Raw genomic sequence first — 22,636 nt, forward strand, 5'->3', positions numbered from 1 at the left:
TTTGGAGCCCTAAAATGCTTTTGTACTGACTTGATAATGTAGAAGTCATAAAATAGAAATCTATAACATTTGTGTGGGGGGAGAAGGTGCCAAAGACTTTTGCACAGTACTGTATGTTGACTAATCAAAAGCAAATACTGGTGTATATACAACATGACTCCCTATAAAGTAAGAGGTGCTACTTTGTTTACTGTTCCTGCTGTGAGCAGCCATGCTGAGTTGACGCCACTTGCTGAACTTGGGGTTGAGGAGACTATCCCGAGTTCCTGAGTAAGAATTCTCGGTTGAAGGGGTGAATACACCCCACCCCACCCACCCCCACACACACACACACATTGGTTAGAGATTGAGATGTCGTTGGTGCAGTAGGTAGCTGACTACAGTACCAGACAAACGTTTGGACACATTACATTCATAGGTTTTTCTGTATGTTGACTATTTTCTATATTGCAGATCAAATATTAAAGACATCAAAATTATAAAATAACATGGAACATGTATGAAATTACGTGGTAAGCAAAACATTTCATATTTTAAACTCTTCAGCATAGCCAGTGTCTATCTTAATGATGTTTTGCACACTACTGGCATTATTTTAACTAGCTTCATGAGGTAGTCACCTGGAATGCTTTTCAATTAACAGATGTGCCTTGTCAAAAGTTAATTAGTGCAATTTCTTGCTTAATGTATTTGAGATCAACCAGTAAATAATAATACAGCAAATGGCTCTATTCTACAACTGTAGTAATCCATATTATGTCAAGAACTGCTCAACTAAGTAAAGAGAAACCTCTAGATTCATTACTTTAAGACATGAAGTGTCTATTAATTAATAAAAATAAAGAAAAAACATTTGAATTAGACAGTGTGTCCAAAGCTCTGATTTGGTATTGTAGATGAGCTAATTTTAAGTTTGATCATGCCAGTCCTGTCACATACACATTTTTGTGGTCTTTTTGTGTTTCGCATCTGAATAAGGGTTTTTTGGGTTTTTTTTTTCTTTCCCTCACAGCTTGATGGCAAACCTAAATATCATGTCTATTAGATATTAAGTAGTATTGTTTGATGTTTGCCTGATTGCCCTTAGTGTGCTGTCAGCTAAGGTGTTTAGTGTTTCAGCTGAAAGACTCTGTAGCTCATCACAGAAAGCTTTCATCATCAGAGCAAGACCATTGTTTACACTTAATTTGCTTCAACTCACTGACTGTCAAAAAAAAAAAAATGTGCACGCGTGCATTATACTGGTGTCATAGTGACACTGTGAGAACAGAAACCTATTTAATCTGTGGTGAAAAAGCACATGTGCTAGCCTGCCTGTTCGTAAGCATGTGTGGCTGTACATGGTTTCATGTCTACAGGCATGCATGTGACTGCTGACAATCATCTCATCTCATTATCTGTAGCTGCTTTATCCTGTTCTACAGGGTCGCAGGCAAGCTGGAGCCTATCCCAGCTGACTACGGGCGAAAGGCGGGGTACACCCTGGACAAGTCGCCAGGTCCTCACAGGGCTGACACACAGACACAGACAACCATTCACACTTGCATTCACACCTACGGTCAATTTAGAGCCACCAGTTAACCTAACCTGCATGTCTTTGGACTGTGGGGGAAACCGGAGCACCCGGAGGAAACCCACGCGGACACGGGGAGAACATGCAAGCTCCGCACAGAAAGGAGTGCGGAGCCGGCCACGGGGCTCGGAGCCGGCCGCGGGGCTCAAACCCGGACCTTCTTGCTGGGAGGCGACTGCGCCGCCCCTGCTGACAATCAGTTCAGTGTATATTGTGTAAGACCAGGGGTTCCATTTACAGCCACTCTGAGAACCACTGGTGCTGGATATAATAAAATTTCATGTCTTGTTTAGCTACTATTTCCTTATTTACTTCCTTGTAAGCATTAGTGTTGGTTGTAGAGTATCAGTTTAAACAGATTTGCAAAACCAAGCCAATAAACGGTGCATAGTTATTTCATACAAAGCTGATGCTAGTTTTCTTTACAATCTGATTCCGATATCGATAAAGTTCTGCATCGTGTGTGTAGTGGCCATGTTCTTCAGCAGGTGCAGACTATAGTGAGAACACACTGATCTGAAGCATGGTCTTTAGTACTCTGATGGTAGTAGAACAATGCTCTGCACTAACCCCAACAGATGTAGTGCAGGCAGAGGGCAACAGATCTAACACAAGGAACAATGTCACTTCCCCCACTGTGTTGAATACCGATACTCCGAATCCCATCTGCTCTCTACACCCAGAAAAACTCAATACAAAGAGGTTATAATAACTCCCTTCCCCCTATATACCCATATTCTCACTCACTCATTCTATCTTTTATATACACGCACAAAAACACATGCATGCGTGCTTGCCTCCCCCTTTACTAGTGGGATTTGACCAAATGTAGTGTTTGGAATTTGGCTGCCATGCACATGCCACTGTGATTAGTGATCTCACTAATGCGCGCGCGCGCACACACACACACACACACACACACACACAGCGCTCAGCTTTTAAGTGTGTGCATGTGTAGAATTTGTTAGTGGTGCCCCCTACAGTTCTTCGAACTGCTACATTCCCCCTGATATAACTTCATTTAAATATTTTTGTGTATGTTTCAGCGCTGGAACGCTGATGCGAGTAGTCCAGAGGAGTACGAAGCAGAGGGTGAGTTTATGATCCAACTTTTAATGTTGAACAATAATTTGCCCGGTAACATATACCGAGGCTCGGGATTCATAGGTAAGTGTGCACAAGGAGAGCAGAAGAGCAGTCACATGCTTTCAAAGCTTAGTGGTCCATATGTAAAAAAAAAAAAAAAAAAAAAATTGGATTTGGGGTGGATGAGCTGGCCCCTTTTAATAGGACAAAAAAATATTAGCTAGCTTAGCAAACCTTTTGCCTGTACTTTCTAACATGTAGCTTGGCCAAATGAGACCGAAATGATAATGGGGGAAGCTTTTTACTGAAATATTTATTCTGTTGCTTTTGATTTGGACAGGTCCATCAAAACTAAGTGGGTTTTTTTTTTTGGGGGGGGGGTTCCCTCCCCTGGAAGCAAAACACTCTTGAGATGTAGGGTGCAACTGGATTGGTATTGGATCAGACTGGACATGATTGTATGTGATGCTGATTGACATGATGCAGATTCTACACATCAGTATGACAACAAGCATGCCTGTAATGGTTTTCATAAAATAACCCAAGCTTTGCAGAGTCTCAGTTCGGTTCATTGTTGATCAGCCAGTATACAGTGGTGCTTGAAAGTTTGTGAACCCTTTAGAATTTTCTGTATTTCTGCATAAATATGACCTAAAGCATCAGATTTTCACACAAGTCCTGAAAGTAGATAAAGAGAACCCAGTTAAACAAATGAGACAAAATGAATTATACTTGGTCACTTCTTATTTATTGAGGGAAAATGATCCAATATTACATATCTGTAAGTGGCAAAAGTATGTGAACTTTTGCTTTCAGTATCTGGTGTGGCCCCCTTGTGCCGCAACTAAACATTTCTGGTAACTGATCAGACCTGCACACCGGCTTGGAGGAATTTTAGCCCATTCCTCCGTACAGAACAGCTTCAACTTTGGGATGTTGGTGGGTTTCCTCACACGAACTGCTTGATTCAAGTCCTTCCACAACATTTCGATTGGATTAAGGTCAGGACTTTGACAAGGCTATTCCAAAACTTTAACTTTTCTTCTTTAACCATTCTTTAGTAGAACAATTTGTGTGCTTAGGGTCGTTGTCTTGCTGCATGACCCACCTTCTCTTGAGATTCAGTTCATGGACAGATGTCCTGACATTTTCCTTTAGATTTTGCTGGTATAATTCAGAATTCATTGTTCCATCAATGATGGTAAGCCGTCCTGGCCCAGCTGCAGCAAAACGGGCCCAAACCATGATCCTACCACCACCATGTTCCACAGATGGGATAAGGTTCTTATGCTGGAATGCAATGTTTTCCTTTCTCCAAACATAAGGCTTCTCATTTAAACCAAAAAGTTCTATTTTGGTCTCCTCCGTCCACAAAACAATTTTCCAGTAGCCTTCTGGCTTGTCCACATGATCTTTAGCAAACTGCAGACGAGCAGCAATGTTCTTTTTGGAGAGCAGTGGCTTTCTTCTTGCAACCCTGCCATGCACACCATTGTTGTTCAGTGTTCTCCTGATGGTGGACTCATGAACATTAACATTAGCCAATGTGAGGGAGGCCTTTAGGCTACGTTTACATTAGACCGTATCTGTCTCGTTTTCTTCGCGGATGCACTGTCCGTTTACATTAAACCACCTGGAAACGCCGGGAAACGGGAATCCGCCAGGGTCCACGTATTCAATCCAGATCGTGTCAGCTCCGGTGCTGTGTAAACATTCAGAATACGCGGATATGCTGTGCTGAGCTCTAGCTGGCGTCGTCATTGGACAACGTCACTGTGACATCCACCTTCCTGATTCGCTGGCGTTGGTCATGTGACGCGACTGCTGAAAAACGGCGCGGACTTCCGCCTTGTATCACCTTTCATTAAAGAGTATAAAAGTATGAAAATACTGCAAATACTGATGCAAATACTGCCCATTGTGTAGTTATGATTGTCTTTAGGCTTGCCATCCTTCCACTTGCAAGTAGTAAGTGATATGCGCTGGGATCACACACACAGCGTCTCAGTCCCGAATCGTGGCTTGTGCACTTCACTCGCGCGCTGTGTGAGCTGCGCAGGGCCGGAGTGCGCACCCTCCAGAGGGCACTCGCTGTTCAGGGCGGAGTGATTTGGAGCGCAGGATGCCTGCGGAGCCGAGCGTATCCGTGTATTGGCGTTGCTATGTGCACGCAAATCGTGTATTGGTGTTGCTGTGTGCACACTAATCGTTTTAAAAACATTAATCTGATGATCCGCTGATACGGTCTAATGTAAACATGGGCTTAGTAGCTTAGAAGTTACCCTGGGGTCTTTTGTGACCTCGCTGACTATTACACGCCTTGCTCTTGGAGTGATCTTTGTTGGTTAACCACTCCTGGGGAGGGTAACAATGATCTTGAATTTCCTCTATTTGTACACAATCTGTCTGACTGTGGATTGGTGGAGTCCAAACTCTCTCGAGATGGTTTTGTAACCTTTTCCAGCCTGATGAGCATCAACAATGCTTTTTCTGAGGTCCTCAGAAATCTCCTTTGTTCGTGCCATGATCCACTTCCACAAACGTGTTGTGAAGATCAGACTTTGATAGATCCCTGTTCTTTAAATAAAACAGGGTGCCCACTCCCACCTGATTGTCATCCCACCTGACTCTAATTTCACCTTCAAATTAACTGCTAATCATATAGGTTCACATACTTTTGCCACTCACAGATATGTGATATTGGATCATTTTCCTCAATAAACAAATGACCAAGTGTAATATTTTTGTCTCATTTGTTTAATTGGGTTCTCTATCTACTTTTCGGACTTTGTGAAAATTTGATATTTTGGGTCATATTTATGCAAGAATAGAAAATTCTAAAGGGTTCACAAACTTTCAAGTACCACTGTACAGGGTTAAAATTTCAGTATTGGGTTCTTGAAACAGTTTTCGCTAGGAGGGACATCGAAGATGCAAACTTTTGCTCTCAACTATGTTCACCTGCATGGCTCATTTATTTAAGTTTATAAATGAAATGTATTATATTAAGATAAATATGTTCTCTGCAAAAGTCAAACTTTGTCATGTATCTTTTAAAGAAAACAAGCTTAATTCTCCCTTTCCAAATTCTCCCCCAAAAAAAGCCTATGGGTTAAATGTACTTCCAGGATGATCTGAGCCACCAGAGCGGTGCACATACATGGTTATCTAGGTCAGTGGTTTTCAAAGTGGGGGCTGCCAGGGGGCGCTAGGGGGGCCTCAAAGTTGGAGGGACGATAACAAAAAAATTGCAAAAATATATATATACTTTTTAAAATTATTATTAAATATATTGTAATTAGTTTTTTAATCATTATAACATAATTATTAATAATAATAATACATATTGAAACATTGTTTGCCATGCTCATCTCTCCGATTGCCTGTGACGGTGCGGTTTGCGCCATTTATCAAGCTGCTTTGCTCCTCAAGCTAGCGTATTGCTAGTGCAAAATGGACAGGTTTTTGAAGAAGAGACCGAAGGAAGAAACCAACAGCCCTGCTGTGGAGAACACTGCTCCAAAAAAAACTAAGTAGTCCTGGCCAACTAAAATCTGAAAATATGAGGCAGCATACATTTAAGTATGGCTTTACAGCCATACAGAAAAATGGCCATGATTGCCTGAAATGCGTCCTCTGTCTGGAGACCCTGTCAAACGAGTGCTTAAAACCTTCGAAACTTCAGCGTCACTTGGTACAAAAACATCCGACAGATGCCGAAAAAACAGTAGATTTCTTCAGACGCAAAGAAGAGCATTTGGTCAGGCAATCTCCTGCATTCACCCAGCAAGCTACTGTCCCCGAGCGGGCCCTGAAGGCATCGTTTTTAGTCTCGTACCACATTGCTCGTGCTAAAAAAATCCTCACTCAATTGGAGAGGATTTGATTTTACCAGCCACCAAAGACATTGTCCGAGAATTGCTTGGTGAGGATGCTGCCAAAAAAACAATGCTGTCCCACTCTCTGATAACACCGTGAGCCGACGGATTGGTGACATGGCTCAAGACGTATCTGCTCAGCTGTTGGAGCAGGTGAGAGCCAGCGAATACGTCACACTTCAGCTGGATGAGAGCACAGATTTATCCACTGAGGCCCAACTGCTTGTGTACATCAGATTTATTTCACAGGAAAGATTTGTGGAGGAAATACTATTTTGTAAAGCACTTGAAAGAAGAACTACTGGGAAAGACATTTTTCAAGTTTTGGACGATTACATCGAATCTAACGGATTGGACTGGACCCGTTGTGTAGGGGTGTGTTCGGACGGAGCCGCAGCAATGACCGGGAAGATCAGTGGAGTGACCGCTCTCATTAAGCAGAAGGCCCCACATGTAGTGGCCACACACTGCATGCTCCATCGCGAGGCACTGGTTGCAAAAAGGATGGATAACGAGTTGAATCAGGTACTACAGGAGGTTATAGAGGTTATACAAGTAGTGAATTTTATTAAAGCCCGTCCCATGAAACACAGACTGTTTGTTTACCCTGCTTTGTAATGAGATGGGCGCTCATTTTGAAGGGCTGCTGCTTCACTCGAACGTGCGCTGGGTGTCACGGGGCGCAGTTTTGAACCGTGTCTATGAGCTGCGGAGGGAGGTTGCAGAGTTCCTCTCATATGAAAAGCATCAGCTGGCAGATCGGTTCACCGATGCAACCTGGATCCGCAAACTTGCATACATGTCAGACATTTTCCAGCATCTAAATGTACTGAATCAAAGCATGCAAGGACGTGACACGTACATACTCCAGGTGCAAGACAAAGTGCGTGCTTTTTCCAAAAAGATCACGCTGTGGTCAAACAAGCTCCAGGAGGGAGTTGCAGAAATGTTCCCACTACTTCACCAGGAGCTGCTGTCATGTGATGATTTGGGCTCCGTCTCTCCATTGATCCAGTCCCACCTGGAGCACCTCCAAGGATATTTCAAAGACTATTTCCCTGACCTCGAAAACACACATTTAAACTGGGTTAGGAACCCCTTTGCCCCCAGTGTCGGTTCTAGTCTGGACTTAGTCACAGGAGGAGCTGATTGAGATGACAAACTCGGGATTTAAAAATGGACTTTTAGGCTCTTCCCCTGTCTAACTACTGGCTACATGTAAGAAAGGACTATCCCAGCTTGGCTGACAGGGCATTGAAATGCCTTCTCCCTTTTGCAACAACCTACTTGTGAGTCTGGCTTTTCAACTTTTAAAAAACATGGAGCACGTTTACATGTGGACAATGACATGCGTATGGCACTGACGGAGATTAAGCCCAGGGTTGACAAACTATGTAGGAGCCACCAAGCCCATCCCTCCCACTAGTGTAAACCATCTGTCACTCTCTCTCTCACACGTGCGCGCGCGCGCACATGCACGCGTGCACAAAATTGAGAGTGGTTTGATTTCTTTTGTGTTGTTCTTATCAACAGTTTGTTGAAAAGTTTATTGTTCAGTGCGAAAATGTGTTGAAAACGTTAGTTAATAATATTCTTATGTGAAACAAATGTAACAATTATTGAATAAATCAGTGTTTTGCTTTAGGCACTGTTCCCATCTCCTTCAAAACTGCTTCAGTTACACCAATACTAAAGAAACCTGGTCTAGATTCTCTTTCACTGTCCAATTACAGACCCATTTCAAATCTCCCTTTCTTAGCTAAAGTAATGGAGAGAGTTGTAGCCTCTCAACTTCATACTTTCCTTGCTCATAATGATCTCTATGAACCCTTTCAGTCAGGCTTTTGCAATATGCATAGCACTGAATCTGCTCTCTTAAGAGTTGTTAATGACCTCCTGCTCTCAACTGATGCTGGTCATCTCAATGTCCTTGTTCTCTTGGACCTCACAGCTGCCTTTGACACCGTACATCATGAGAGACTCATTTTCAGACTATCTTCTTTTGGTATTACTGGCTTAGCTTTATCCTGGTTTCAGTCATATCTAGCAAACAGGCAACAGTTTATTTCTATTGGTGTTCATAAATCCACTGCTACTGTTGCTGAAGGTGTGCCTCAGGGTTCTGTCCTTGGTCCCCTTCTTTTTATATTATGTTTCTCCTATAGGCCAGATTATTCGTAACCATGGCCTTAACTTTCATTGTTCTGCTGATGATATTCAAATCTACATCACTGTCACCCCTTCCATAGCCTCTGTTCAGCTGCTAAGGACTTGCATCACTGACCTTAAGCAATGGCTGCATAAGAACTGCCTTAAACCCAATGCTGGCAAAATGGAGGTTCTATTAGTAGGTACCAAAAGACAGGTTCAGAATTTCTCCAGTTTTACTATTGATGTTGATGGTGTGTCTATTCATCCTTCCCAAGTTATAAAAAACCTTGGAGTTATCTTTGACTCCACCCTTACGTTTGAACCCCATCTTAAACTAATTACTAAGAATGCTTTCTTTCACCTCTGCAATATTGCACGTCTCCGCCCTTTTCTCTTGGAAACTGATGCTAATGTGTTGGTCAATGCATTTATTTTTTCTCGTCTTGATTATTGCAATTCTCTCTTTTATGGTCTCCCTGCCGCATTGCTCAATCGCCTGCAGTACATCCAAAACTCAGCAGCAAGAGTCCTCACACTCACCAAGCGCACTGCTCACATCACTCCTGTTTTACAGCAACTGCACTGGTTGCCAGTTATCTCTCGGATCAAATACAAAATCCTGCTTTTAATCTATAAAGCTCTTCATGGTTTCGCTCCTTCCTATCTCTGTGAGCTAATTCATTTGTACTGTCCCTCCCGCTCCCTTAGATCATCTTCTGTCTGTGGACTTCTGACTGTTCCACGTTTTAAACTGATATCTATGGGTGGCAGATCATTTAGTGTTGCTGCTCCTAAACTTTGGAACTCGTTACCACAATCACTTCGTGACTGTTCCACTCTCTCTTCCTTCAAAGCCAACTTGAAAACTTTCTCTTTACCTCACACTATTCTTCCTAGTTTTTTTTTTTTTGGTGGTAATTCTTTTGTAAAGCGTCCTTGGGTTCGTGAAAGGCGCTATATAAATTGAACTTTTATTATTATAATAATAATAATAATAATAATAATAATAATAATAATAATAAGAGAAAACATTCTAAAAGTTGATGATTCTTTGCATATTTTGTAGCATTGTCTGTGGGTTTGCAAAGGGGGTCCCTGGCCAGAAGCTAATGCTGTTTGGGGGGCCTTGGGATGGACAAGTTTAGGAACCCCTGATCTAGGTGTCTCATATGCACACCTATGTTATAAATGTATTACTTCATTTTTCCACCTCACATGCTTGCTTGTAGGTCAGCTGCACCTGTGGAACCCTGATGAACCGGGTACGCCACGTGGAAGCATGGCACCCCTCAGTGACCTGGAGGACCGACTGTACAGTGCCTGCCAGCAGCTCTCACTGCCCCTGGATGGCAAAGCTACCATACATCAACTACGCACACTCTGCCAGCACCTCAACTTGGAGGTACACACATACATACAGACACGTTTATGCATGCATGTGTGTGTTTGTGCTCATGGAGCCATGTGTTTGTGTTTTAGGTAGGAGAGGATGTCTTCCAGTCTGCAGATGAGAAGAATGTGAGTGTGCAGGAGTTTATATCTTCCATCCACAACAACAGCAAACCACCTACTCCCTCTGCCTCAACACCTTACAGACAGCTAAAGAGACATCACTCAACACAGGTAACCCATCTGTTCCGCACAATTACACAAGTGTTCACTACTATGAAGCTTTTTATTACTCCTATAATTTAGTTAAATACAACTCAAAACACTTTTTTTTTTTTTTTTTCTTCCCCTATCCCTTCTGTCGGTCAGCCTTTTGATGAGATGGGTCGCAGGATCGCCTCTGTGATGAGCAGTACAATCGGACTGCGGCTGTTTTCTGAATTAGATGATGGAACGGGACACACAGCAGTGGAGCTACTTCTGGATGCCTGGCTAGAAGATGGTGTAGAGAACAGCTCTGAAGTCCTGCAGGTTTGTGCAACATGCGCACGCACACACTAGGTCTAATGACACTCTCTTTGAATATTTACATATCTGTCTGTCTTCTGAAAAATCACATTTTTCTTTTAATCACATTACATGGTTTAAAAGTCCATGGTTTTCTTTCACTTGCCGAACTCGTGTGACTTGGTGGAGAAAAGAATCTAAGTAAATGCATGTTGTTACTTGTGTATTAATTATCAAAAAAAATCACATCAGCTTTGTAGTTAAATATAAAAAAGCAACAGTGCATATATCTTAAATGTAATATTACATGCAAGTTTGTACATTTTCCAACTGATAGATATTCTTTTCTCTGATTTGACTCTCAAATGGCACTTCAGAGGTGGCGGCAGGAAGTTTTGGAGGGGGGGGGGGCGACGTGTTGCATGCCAAATCTGGGGGCATGCATACCCGGGAAGTTTTGAAATTTTTAACCCTCTAAAATGCGATTTCCCGCATTTAGAGAGGCAAATTTTGATGGAGTAAAGCGAAGTTTAATTTCTCTATTAGAGTACATTTCGTCCATGGGGGGGGCAGGGATGTGATTTTTCCGCGAATTCGCGGAATTCCGCTTTTTTCACCTCAAAATTAAAAAAAAAAAATTTTTTCCGATTTTTCGCTCAAAAATCCGCATTCATATCCTATTCGTTCCGACTTTCAGTAATTCCGTCATTGAGATGAAACGAGGTACGTGATTGGCCCATCGCTCTGTAACAACCAATGAATGCGCTTGTTAGATAGCTGTACGTAAGCTCGCTTCAAACAAAGAGTTGAAAGATGGCAGCCTCCGTGATCGAGCGTAAAGATGCACCTGATCATCAGTTTGGTGTGTTTTTTTAAAGTAAATAAACATGGGGAAGAAGAAGAAACAACCCAGCTCATTTCTTTCCCCATAATAAGCCTGTGAGTGGTGATGGCGTCACTGCACGTGCGACGGAGTGATGAAGGTTGCCGTGGCAACGGGGCCTCGCGCCATCTGTTGCTTCCTGGATGTGCATGCGCACGCTATGAAAGCTGTGGTGAAAAGGTTAGCATCGGAGGCTAAACCTTCTGAGGAGAAAAGAAGGGGCGGGTTTTATTTCAGTTTGTTTTAGTTACGTCCGAAGAAACAGCAGTTTAAATCACGGCTCTAGTTTACAAATCAAAATGGTTACTCAGTGAAAACAAAACAAAAGCTAGAGAGCGGGGGAGCGGTGGGAGTTTAACCCGGGAAAGTGAGTCTGTGAGGCGGCAGTGATGCTTGACCCCTCCCCCCTCCCGCCTCCTCTCACTTTACCTCAGAGTCTCTGCCAACTTCATCACAGATTATTTCACCTTTTTCACTCCAAGTTAGTTTTAATTTTCGCTCAAAACTTTTCCCACAGCGTGGATGTAAGGTAATTATACACAATTTTGATTTGTTTATTCAATATTAAAATGTTAGTGCAAATAATACATACTTGCCAACTTTTCAAAATTCTCATGAGGGAGAAAAGTGCATGCAAGACATTTTCAATTGGCCGAGGGTCTGATGCGCGGTTGAAATGATAAACAGTGGATCCCAATTAATTGCAAACACATTTTTTGTGAATGTTGTTTAGTGAAAGTGATTTTTATTCTTGCATATAAAAATCCTCAAGTGAGTGAACACTGTACAGTTCGTCAATTTCACAGAAAACGTGGTGTGTTTTGTTTTTTTGTCCAGACGTGTTTTGTTTACATTTTGAGATTTCTAAAAAAATTTTTATGGTCTCGTATGATAAAATATTATCAGTTCTACCTTGCATTTCAAAATTTGACTACTTTGGTTCATAAATGTGCATTTTATAGCAAATTTTAGGGTCGAAAATGAGCAAAAATGGCTGTTCCACTGAAAAGAGACTTTTTTTTTTTTCCAGACATGATTCTTAATGTTAGACAAAGGTGGAATTGAAACTTTTTTTCATGTTCAACGACAAGACTGTGGAAACCACAATGGACATATGATGTCACACAAATTGAAAATGCCATTAAGAAAAGATATTTTTCGATTTTTTGTTTATTTTTGTACCTGTCCCAGAGGTTTGTGTCAGTTCTGTTACCGTGATTAATCACCATAACAAAAATAAATGCTCCCAAAAGCTATTATTGAAATTTGTTGCCAAGGATCTACATATTCTCACCTTTTATATGGATGGCAGAATGAACTGAATCTGAGAATATTTACTTAAAAATTTCAGTTTTGGTAAGTAGTCTATGCATGGCTAATTTCAAAATTTAAAATCAATCCTGTTACCCTGTCTAAATGGGGTGTGCAGTAACTTAATCAAATATTAGAAGTTGCCATACATAAGAAGCAAACCGGGAGACTACCAGGAGCAATAGAGTTTAATAAATAATGGTGGATGAATTCTTATGTTGCATCATGTTTGTTTGAAAAGGCACATTTAGGTATGTTCAACTTCTACAGTAATTGAAAGTATAAATTTTGTTTTTCCTTATACAATTTTCTATTTATTCTAATGCAGATGATTTAATTTAGAATGACATTTTTAGGTTTCATGTTTTGGCTTTTTGTCAGTTAAGAATCATTGAATTTACTATAGGGGCTCAGAGTTGCATGTTGACCATTAAATTGGCTTGAATTTGTTAATCATGACAAGTTTTTTCTTGTGTGTTTGCTTGCCATTTTAGTACAATTTTTAAGTCAGAAAACCCCAGAACCCAGGAGCTTCGGGGGGCTTCGCCGTCCCTTGTCCCCCCACCAGGGCACTGCCCTGGACCAGCTGGGGGCCTGCGGCCCCCAGACCCTCGGCTAAAATTTTCAGATAATTTCACCAGCCCCAAATCACATCCCTGGGGGGGGTTTGTTTTTTTTTTTCCTTTCCCTCCTCTCTCTGTATGAAACAGAACCAATGATACTATAACGTAATTACGTCTACTTGGTATCATTAAGAGGACAACTCCCTCTTACCAGGGGTGATAGCGTTCCAGCGCCACGCCGGATTTCCGGCGTACCGTGGCTGGGGAAAAAAAAAAAATCTAGTTCGCCCATTGTCCTGTGTCGTTCTGAGATGCGCAGATAGACAGTAAAGGGAATTCGCAGGCCAGAGAGCAGCTTTAACGCCCAGCGACTCCTAGCCGATAAGCCAATCAGAAGTAGGGTAGGGGCGGGCCTTGTGTCTTTGCCAAATAGAGTGATACAAGCATAGACAGTGGATACAAGTCAAGTTATCGGTCCGCGTGCGAATGTGTTTTGAGTTCCCATGCTGTGCTAATTTGTTTCCCATGCTAGCAAACGCAAACCGTAAGTAATGGCTATGTTTATGAAGCCAGGGGAAGATATTAAAGATATCGATAAAGGCATAAAGAATAAATGGCGCTGGGCTTGGATTGAGGATGTGGGTATTGACGGAAAGCCCTATGGAAGCTGGTGTCAAAAGCTCCGGCAACCAGGAGCATGCTACTGGTGAAAAAATTTTGTATGTTTTGCACCATTTGCCTATTTTGGACAAAAATATGTTCAGAAAAGAAGCAGTAAAGGGTGGGTGAAATGTTTTTTGTAAGTCCTATACTTTCTTTTACAGTATATTTATTTATTATGGTTTTCAATTCAGTGCTGCATATTTTGCACCATGTTCTTATTTTGGACAAAAATATGTTCAGAAAAGAAGCAGTAAAGGGTGGGTGAAATGTTTTTGTTAATCCCGTACTGTCTTTTACAGTATTTATTATGGTTCTCAGTTCAATGCTGCATATTTTGTACCATTTGCATATTTTGGACAAAAATATGTTCAGAAAAGAAGCAGTAAAGGGTGGGTGAAATGTTTTTGTTCATCCCATACTGTGTTGTACATCATATTTATTGTGACTTTTCAGTTCAGTGGTGCATATTTTGCAATTAAATTTGTTAAAGAAAAATGAACATCTGTCCTTTTCATGTCCTTTAGTTAATGGCTACCAATCAATTCCTAGTGTATAATTCCCTTTGATGATGTATTATAGCCACTTACTGACCTATCTTGGTATTGCTGTAGAATCTGTATAGCATTTACCTCCAGAGATTGTGCTAAGATGGACTAATGTCAATCTAAACGCTGAACACATTGAAATGAAAATGGTACGTGTTTTCTTGAATAGTACTGGGGTCATAATGCATACCATATGAAAATATCTAAAAAGAGCCACTTGGCAATAATGATGGATAAGGATTATACACAGGCTGTTTATATACCTGGGCCAACAAGTTAAGTGTTTAAAGTGTGTCGCGCATATAGGACCCCCACCCCTATTCACCTCTGGGGCAAGGAAAAAAGTTCAGGCTCAGGAATTTTTTCCACTATCAACCCTGCCTCTTACCATGGGTTTGGCACTTTTCTACTGTGTTTACATGTGAGTAAATACACGTACAACATTCAAATGTACCTTGCTTAATTGAAGGAACCAAAGTAGCACATTCTCTAGTCATTGAAAGACGAGAAGACGGCGGCAGCAGCAATAGGGGTCAAATCCATGGTGTCCACGATATCTTTATGTACATGTAGCAGTGTACAGTTGTTAAGTCATCGAAGACTGAAGGTATGTCAACGCCCTTTTCAAGGTGGAGAAAGCTCTTTCAGATGTTGCGGATGCTGCTGGGGATGAAGGGATGCAGCGGGATTTAATAAGGGAAAACAAAGGTGCACTGCAGGCTGTTTATTCTCTTTCTCTCTCTGTCTCTCTCTCTCATTTTCTTCCTTGTAAATAGCCAAAGGATTCCCATCGTAACTTGGGGGGGGGGGGCACAGCCCCCCCCCCCCCCCCCCCCCCCCCCCAAACATAATTTTTTTTGGGGGGGGCTGCCCCCCTGCCGTAGCCACTGCACTTCCATCTGGCATAAATGTTTTATAGTGTAATTGCTCACTACATAGGTTTTAATGTAATGGGTTTTGTAACACCCAGGTCCTAAAGGGAACGTTTTATACAGGATTCAGCTTAACTGTATGTTAATGATGCTTAAATGTAAAAAGAAAATTCTAAAATGAAGCTGTTGTCTACAAAATTTAAAAATTATCTTGGGTACAAAGACGAGAAAATATTATTGCTGATAACCTAAAATCTCTGAAATTGATTTGGTTTGCTTAAGAAAGCAAAAGTTTTCACCTTGAAGTTTTGGTAACTTAAAAATGTAGTGTAGTACTACTATGTGACAGTATGCAATTAGTCTTCTTAATATTAGGTTGCATTTGCATGCTAAACAGATTCAGTAAATAAAATTGAAGACAATTTGCAAATGAAAAATATTCAAGTTCAGAGTGTTTGTCATGCACAGTAAGGACATGTCCTCTTGCACAATGAAATTCTTTCTTTGCTGTCCACCATGAATGCCAAATTATAAATAAATAGGTGGAAGAAATAATACAAAGTAAAGGCAATGTCCTGCAAAAAAAAAAAAAAAAAGATATTCTATAATATCCTATGCATATGACCATTTGTCTAATAATCTATGTGGTTTCAAAGTGTGTGTGTGATTTTTATATAGGCTCTGGATTTCTGCCTGGATGGAAAGGTGAATCTGAGTGAACTGACTGCAGCTCTGGAGAATGAGCTCATGGTCACAAAGAACTCCGTCCACCAAGTGGCACTGGCGAGCTTTAAGGCTGAGATCCGATATCTCCTGTGAGTCTGTTCAGAACACACACTGGGTGCTTAACATTCAAATATCTTAAGTATTCCTGCATACTTTGTTTTGTTTGTTTGTTTGTTTGTTTGTTTGTTTCAAATATATGCTGCAGTAGCAAGTTAACCCTGTTCACCTGGATTTGCTGAAAAATGGTGTATCTGTGTAATTGGTGTATCTAATAATGAGGGGCATCAAGGAAATAAACGTACATGTTTGTGTTTCCTATATTTGAGCTAGTGAGCGTGTGGATCTGGAGCTCAGGGAGAAAGAGAAGCTTCACTCTGATTTGGAAAAAGCAGAGAAGCTCAAGTCCCAGCTGGCCTCTGAGGTGGATGAACATCACTCCACCATCGAACGCATCAACGATCTTAACCTGCGGTAAACCTCAGTCTCATCCTGCTGTGACCTTTCACCTTTAAACTTAAACATGCAGTAACCTTACTCCCTCTGTGTCTTATGTGCTGACCCATAACTTGTTCCTTGGTTGCCAATGCTATGTTATAGGAAGTTGGAGCAGGAGCATAAGGATCGTGTGGTGGCTCTGAGGGCGGAGCTGAGCAAAGAGGTGGAACTTGTACAGCAACAGGCCAATCAGCAGAGAGAAGAACTGGAACAGGAAATCAGTAGGATCAAAGAGGAGGAGACGTTCCTCAGAGAACGCCTCGCTCTGACTATTAAGGTATTAGGGTAACCGTGATCGCTGATGTTTTTCCCAAACCAAGTACTTGTTTGATTCTGCTGGATGGTCCAGGTGTTTGTTTTTAATAAATGGTAATACAATGCTCACTTGATGTCGCCACCGATCCTGTGGTTTTTGAGAGCACCTTGTGCAGGAAACACATTATCACAGCAATCCCTCAGTAACCATGTCTATTGTTTGGTGACCTTCTCACAGCTCCAGGGCTGTCTCATCCCACCTCATGCCCAGTTTTGCTTGGAGCTGGATATCTAGGCTTGTATTACTATGCTTCAAGTGTCTTATGTACTGTTGTCTCCATATACTCTTGGATTCCCTATTGACTCCCTGGATCGCCAGTCCTTTAGTGTTCCTGAACTTTTACAAATTTGCAAATTAAGTTCTGTCAGTACTTCCCTAAAAGTACAATAGAACACATTGTGTATAGATGGAAAATAATGGCTTATGGTACTCATTTCTTATTGTTCATGATGTTTCTATTATTGCATTGTTGGTTTGATTTGTAGGATTAGTTATCATTGTATGAATATTAATGCACTGGGTGTTTAGGAAAATGGGCGCTTGGAGGCCGAGCTGCTAGACAGCGCAGAGCAGCTGATTGAAGCGGAGGCCCAGTTAAGTAAACTGCAGAAAAACCTCGACAATGTTCTCAAGGAGAAGGTACTGGACACCACACTCGCGCTAATGCTTTAGCTAATCACCTTAGTTTTTTTTTTTTTTCTTAGTAGCTCTGTATTTGGAAGCAGGTAGGAAAAATTTATTCCCCCCTGTTTGTTTGCTTGCTTATGTGCGCATATATAGTTTGGTGATTTGGACCTGAGCAATGCCGAGTTCTATCAGCAGGAGGAACGTCTCAGGCAGCTGCGCAACAGCTATGAGGATCAGTGTCGGGTTAGAACCTCTGTTTTCCTTTTTCTCTTTTGGTCTTTCTATCTGTGCCTTATTTTGTGTTAATACTTTGTTCTACGTGTTGCTTAGGAGCTGCAGGATCGTATAGATGAGTTGCAGGCTCAGTTAGAGGAATTTCGTGTTTTAAGCCATGCCCCGCAGACCTCCCTCAGACCCTGTCTGTCTGATGAGCTGGACAGCAAGAGTCCTGGCACAGAGTCGGACCAAGGTGATTCTTCTTTTCTCTTATGCACTGATTACACAAATGCACATAGCTGGGTGACAAATTCTTAAAAAAAAAAAAAACTGGCCCTGTTATGCTGTGCTGATATTTCTTGATGTGGTTTTGGTCCACTTATCCCAAGGGAAAAATCCCTGCAAATAAATTCGTTGTTGTTGTTTGCACATAAAAAAGAAACAAGTCATCCTGTCATGGGTAGGGTCCAGGATGACACCGTCCCCATCCACAGGGTATGAGGGCTCACTGAATGGTTTGATGAGCATGAAAATGATGCAAGTCATATTCTATAACCTTCATAGTCACCACAACTTAAATGAATGCCTAATGGGAGACTTTTGAGCGGCATGTTGGACAGCGTCTAAACTATCATCAAAAATCCCTTGATTGAGAAAATATCTTTTGGAAGAAAAGTGTTCATCCCTCTTGTACAGTTCTTGGCAACAGTTCTGCAGCTGTCTAGTAGTTCATGGAGACCCATCATGCTACTAAGATATTTTGTGTTGGTTTTTCAATTAAATAGTCACCTGCCTGTACATGTGCCTATATCCCAGTTTTGTAAGATTGGTCACTGTGGCAGAAACGTGTGTGTGTGTGTGTTCGTCTGCCTGAAGGCCTAGGTTCTGAAGAAGGGCAGCCGTTTAACATGAGTCTGGAAGCAGAGATGATGCTGGAGCAGTTGAAAGAGCAACACATCAGAGAGCTGGAGGACATGAGAGTGCAGCTAGATTCCACGGTCAGCCTCAGACAGGATATTCTCACACACACACACACACACACACACACAAAATTAAGTGTAGTATGCTTACAGCATCTTTTGTGTGCGCTATTAATGGCTTTCATTCTTTCCATGAGGTGTGTGTGTGTGAGAAATTTTTGTTTAATGAAGAGCTTTCATTTCATTGCACCAGTCCCCAATCAGTTCAGTAATTTCTAATGTAGACACCACCACCCCCATGCCTCCATGCCTTGTTATTACTGATTAGTTTCCACATATTGGTTGGGTTCAGTATAAGTATTTGTACAAAAAGTGTTAAATATCTGGGCGCTTGAAGGCAGAAAATGCTCCTTAGGGTCCTTTCATGCAAATTACTTTTTGTTTCACACTCCACATAATTAAATGAAGTAAAATAAACCCAGTTTGAGGGGTATATTGTTGAAAATGTACTTTTTTTGTTGTACCTAAAAAAGGTAAGCTTATATTGTTTTTCTGCAGGTGAACAAGTGTGATCACAGGCTGGAAGAACAAAAGACCTCTCTTGAGGAGGAGAGTCGTCTGTTGTCATTACAGCACCAACAGGAAGTGAAGTCTCTGAAGGAAGAATTGAATGAAGCACTGAAGCGAGCTCGGGATTTGCAGGCGCAACTTGAGCAGGAGAAACTCCGCATGGAGGCTCAGCAGAGTGTCGAGCGTGCTGAACTACATGTTTACCAACAGCAGGTTGGTTCCCTCAGCCAGGAGGTGCAGGATGCCAGGATCCATGCAGAGAAACTGGAGGAGCAGCTTTGGGTGATGGAGGAGCGAGAGAGAGGAGCAGAGGAGAGCAGAGCACGGGACAAAGAAGAGCTGAGCTGGGCTCATGCAGAGGAGCTAAACCGAATGGAACTGCACTACAAGGAGACGCTCAAGGCCAGTCTTCAGAAGCAGAATGGGGAGGCAGAGAGGATGCTTTCTGAAGTGTTGGAGAAAGAAAGGCAACATATGGAAAAAGTTCATGAGGAGGTGCTGACCGTTCGGTTAGAGGAGGTGCAGCAGAGAGCTGAGCAGGAGCTAATCGAATTAGAGAGGAGGCTTAGGGAAGAGTGGGAGTGGGACAAGCAGCAACTAGAGGAGAGCAGTAGGAAAAAGCTTCAGGAGCTGGAACGTTTGCAGGAGGAAAGCAGTAAGAGGCTCAGGGAGCAGTGGGAAAAGGAGCATATTCTTTTACAAGCGCAACATCGTGCTGAGCTGCAGAAGTGTTTACAGCAGGAAAGGGAGCGACTACAAGCCCAGGAGGAAGACAAAGAGCGTAGAATGATGGAGTGGGAAAGAGAACGAGCTCAATTGCATGAGCAGCATGAGGAGGTGCAGGAGCAAATCAAATTAGAGAGGAGGCTCAGGGAAGAGTGGGAGTGGGACAAGCAGCAACTAGAGGAGAGCAGTAGGAAAACACTTCAGGAGCTGGAACGTTTGCAGAAAGAGCAGGAGGAAAGCACTAAGAGGCTCAGAGAGCAGTGGGAAAAGGAGTACACTCTTCTACAAGAGCAACATCATGCTGAGCTGCAGAAGTGTTTACAGCAGGAAAGGGAGCGACTACAAGCCCAGGAGGAAGACAAAGAGCGTAGAATGATGGAGGAGTGGGAAAGGGAACGAGTTCAGCTGCATGAGCAGCATGAGGAGGTGCTGCAGGGCAGGCTGGAGGAGCTGAGAGCACAGTTTCAGGCAGAGGGAGAGGAGCAAGAAAGGAGGTGGCGAAAAGTCCTAGAAGAACAACGGGGCCAAATGAAAGGCGCACAAAGGGAGGCCATGCAGGAGCTGACTGTGAAATATGGTGAGGAGAGCAAGATGCTGAGCTGCATCCTGGAGAAACTTCGCACAGACATCGATAAGGAGAGGTAACACAAACCACTAGGTTGTGAACATCACCTGCTTGATTTTTAATAATCTTTGCTTTTAAATGTATAATTGTATATAAAAACCACACAAGGGTTGTAATAATAGCTCATGCCATTTTACTATACCTCTAACATTTTGATAAATGTAAGGGGTTTTGTTTTTTGTTTCCACCACCAGACAGTACCCTAGTGTCAAGTGCCTGTCAGTTTCTACTGCATAATAATTTCTCAGACAATACCTCTAAAAGTTACAGCTTTGATGGGAAACAACAAACCTTTATATCAACGTTTCAAGCTCTGATTTTACGGTCTTTGTTCAGCATTTGCAAAAGACATTATTTTTAAAAAGAAGCTGAAAGCTATGGCCATTGCACGCAGCTTTCAGACACTCGTACTAAATTTTACTTGGCTGTATCGTCCTGCAGAAAAATTAGTATAATTGGGTAAGGTGGTTTGTTTCCCTAAAATAGCAGTTGTCTGACTCTAGTGGCAGCTAATAAAACCCCGATTCCAAAAAAGTTGGGACAAAGTACAAATTGTAAATAAAAATGGAATGCAATGATGTGGAAGTTTCAAAATTCCATATTTTATTCAGAATAGAACATAGATGACATATCAAATGTTTAAACTGAGAAAATGTATCATTTAAAGAGAAAAATTAGGTGATTTTTAAATTTCATGACGACAACAACACATCTCAAAAAAGTTGGGACAAGGCCATGTTTACCACTGTGAGGCATCCCCTTTTCTCTTTACAACAGCCTGTAAACATCTGGGGACTGAGGAGACAAGTTGCTCAAGTTTAGGGATAGGAATGTTAACCCATTCTTGTCTAATGTAGGATTCTAGTTGCTCAACTGTCTTGGGTCTTTTTTGTCGTATCTTCCGTTTTATGATGCACCAAATGTTTTCTATGGGTGAAAGATCTGGACTGCAGGCTGGCCAGTTCAGTACCCGGACCCTTCTTCTATGCAGCCATGATGCTGTAATTGATGCAGTATGTGGTTTGGCATTGTCATGTTGGTAAATGCAAGGTCTTCCCTGAAAGAGACGTCGTCTGGATGGGAGCATATGTTGCTCTAGAACCTGGATATACCTTTCAGCATTGATGGTGTCTTTCCAGATGTGTAAGCTGCCCATGCCACACGCACTAATGCAACCCCATACCATCAGAGATGCAGGCTTCTGAACTGAGTGCTGATAACTTGGGTTGTCTTTCTCCTCTTTAGTCCGAATGACACGGCGTCCCTGATTTCCATAAAGAACTTCAAATTTTGATTTGTCTGACCACAGAACAGTTTTCCACTTTGCCACAGTCCATTTTAAATGAGCCTTGGCCCAGAGAAGACGTCTGTGCTTCTGGATCATGTTTAGATACGGCTTCTTCTTTGAACTATAGAGTTTTAGCTGGCAATGGCGGATGGCACGGTGAATTGTGTTCACAGATAATGTTCTCTGGAAATATTCCTGAGCCCATTTTGTGATTTCCAATACAGAAGCATGCCTGTATGTGATGCAGTGCCGTCTAAGGGCCCGAAGATCACGGGCACCCAGTATGGTTTTCTGGCCTCGACCCTTACGCACAGAGATTCTTCCAGATTCTCTGAATCTTTTGATGATATTATGCACTGTAGATGATGATATGTTCAAACTTTTTGCAATTTTACACTGTCGAACTCCTTTCTGATATTGCTCCACTATTTGTCGGCGCAGAATTAGGGGGAGTGGTGATCCTCTTCCCATCTTTACTTCTGAGAGCCGCTGCCACTCCAAGATGCTCTTTTTATACCCAGTCATGTTAATGACCTATTGCCAGTTGACCTAATGAGTTGCAATTTGGTCCTCCAGCTGTTCCTTTTTTGTACCTTTAACTTTTCCAGCCTCTTATTGCCCCTGTCCCAACTTTTTTGAGATGTGTTGCTGTCATGAAATTTCAAATGAGCCAATATTTGGCATGAAATTTCAAAATGTCTCACTT

At 42.0% G+C, this 22,636-nt stretch overlaps 1 protein-coding gene across 5 annotated transcripts in view; it reads left to right on the plus strand.

Annotated features, from left to right (window-relative positions):
• nin (ninein (GSK3B interacting protein)) overlaps positions 1-22,636 on the plus strand; it is a 51,752-nt gene that overhangs the window by 14,990 nt on the left and 14,126 nt on the right. For all 5 annotated transcript variants that reach the window (XM_060926198.1, XM_060926199.1, XM_060926200.1 and 2 more), the window contains exons 5-16: positions 2,620-2,665; positions 9,918-10,090; positions 10,168-10,311; positions 10,447-10,608; positions 16,100-16,236; positions 16,478-16,618; positions 16,745-16,919; positions 17,487-17,597; positions 17,739-17,828; positions 17,916-18,054; positions 18,678-18,799; positions 19,280-20,658. In XM_060926198.1, coding sequence (XP_060782181.1) covers positions 2,620-2,665; positions 9,918-10,090; positions 10,168-10,311; positions 10,447-10,608; positions 16,100-16,236; positions 16,478-16,618; positions 16,745-16,919; positions 17,487-17,597; positions 17,739-17,828; positions 17,916-18,054; positions 18,678-18,799; positions 19,280-20,658 — 2,819 coding nt within the window. The remainder of the gene's footprint in view (positions 1-2,619; positions 2,666-9,917; positions 10,091-10,167; positions 10,312-10,446; positions 10,609-16,099; positions 16,237-16,477; positions 16,619-16,744; positions 16,920-17,486; positions 17,598-17,738; positions 17,829-17,915; positions 18,055-18,677; positions 18,800-19,279; positions 20,659-22,636) is intronic.

Source organism: Neoarius graeffei, chromosome 7, assembly GCF_027579695.1.
Source record: "Neoarius graeffei isolate fNeoGra1 chromosome 7, fNeoGra1.pri, whole genome shotgun sequence".
Classification (NCBI taxonomy): domain Eukaryota; kingdom Metazoa; phylum Chordata; class Actinopteri; order Siluriformes; family Ariidae; genus Neoarius; species Neoarius graeffei.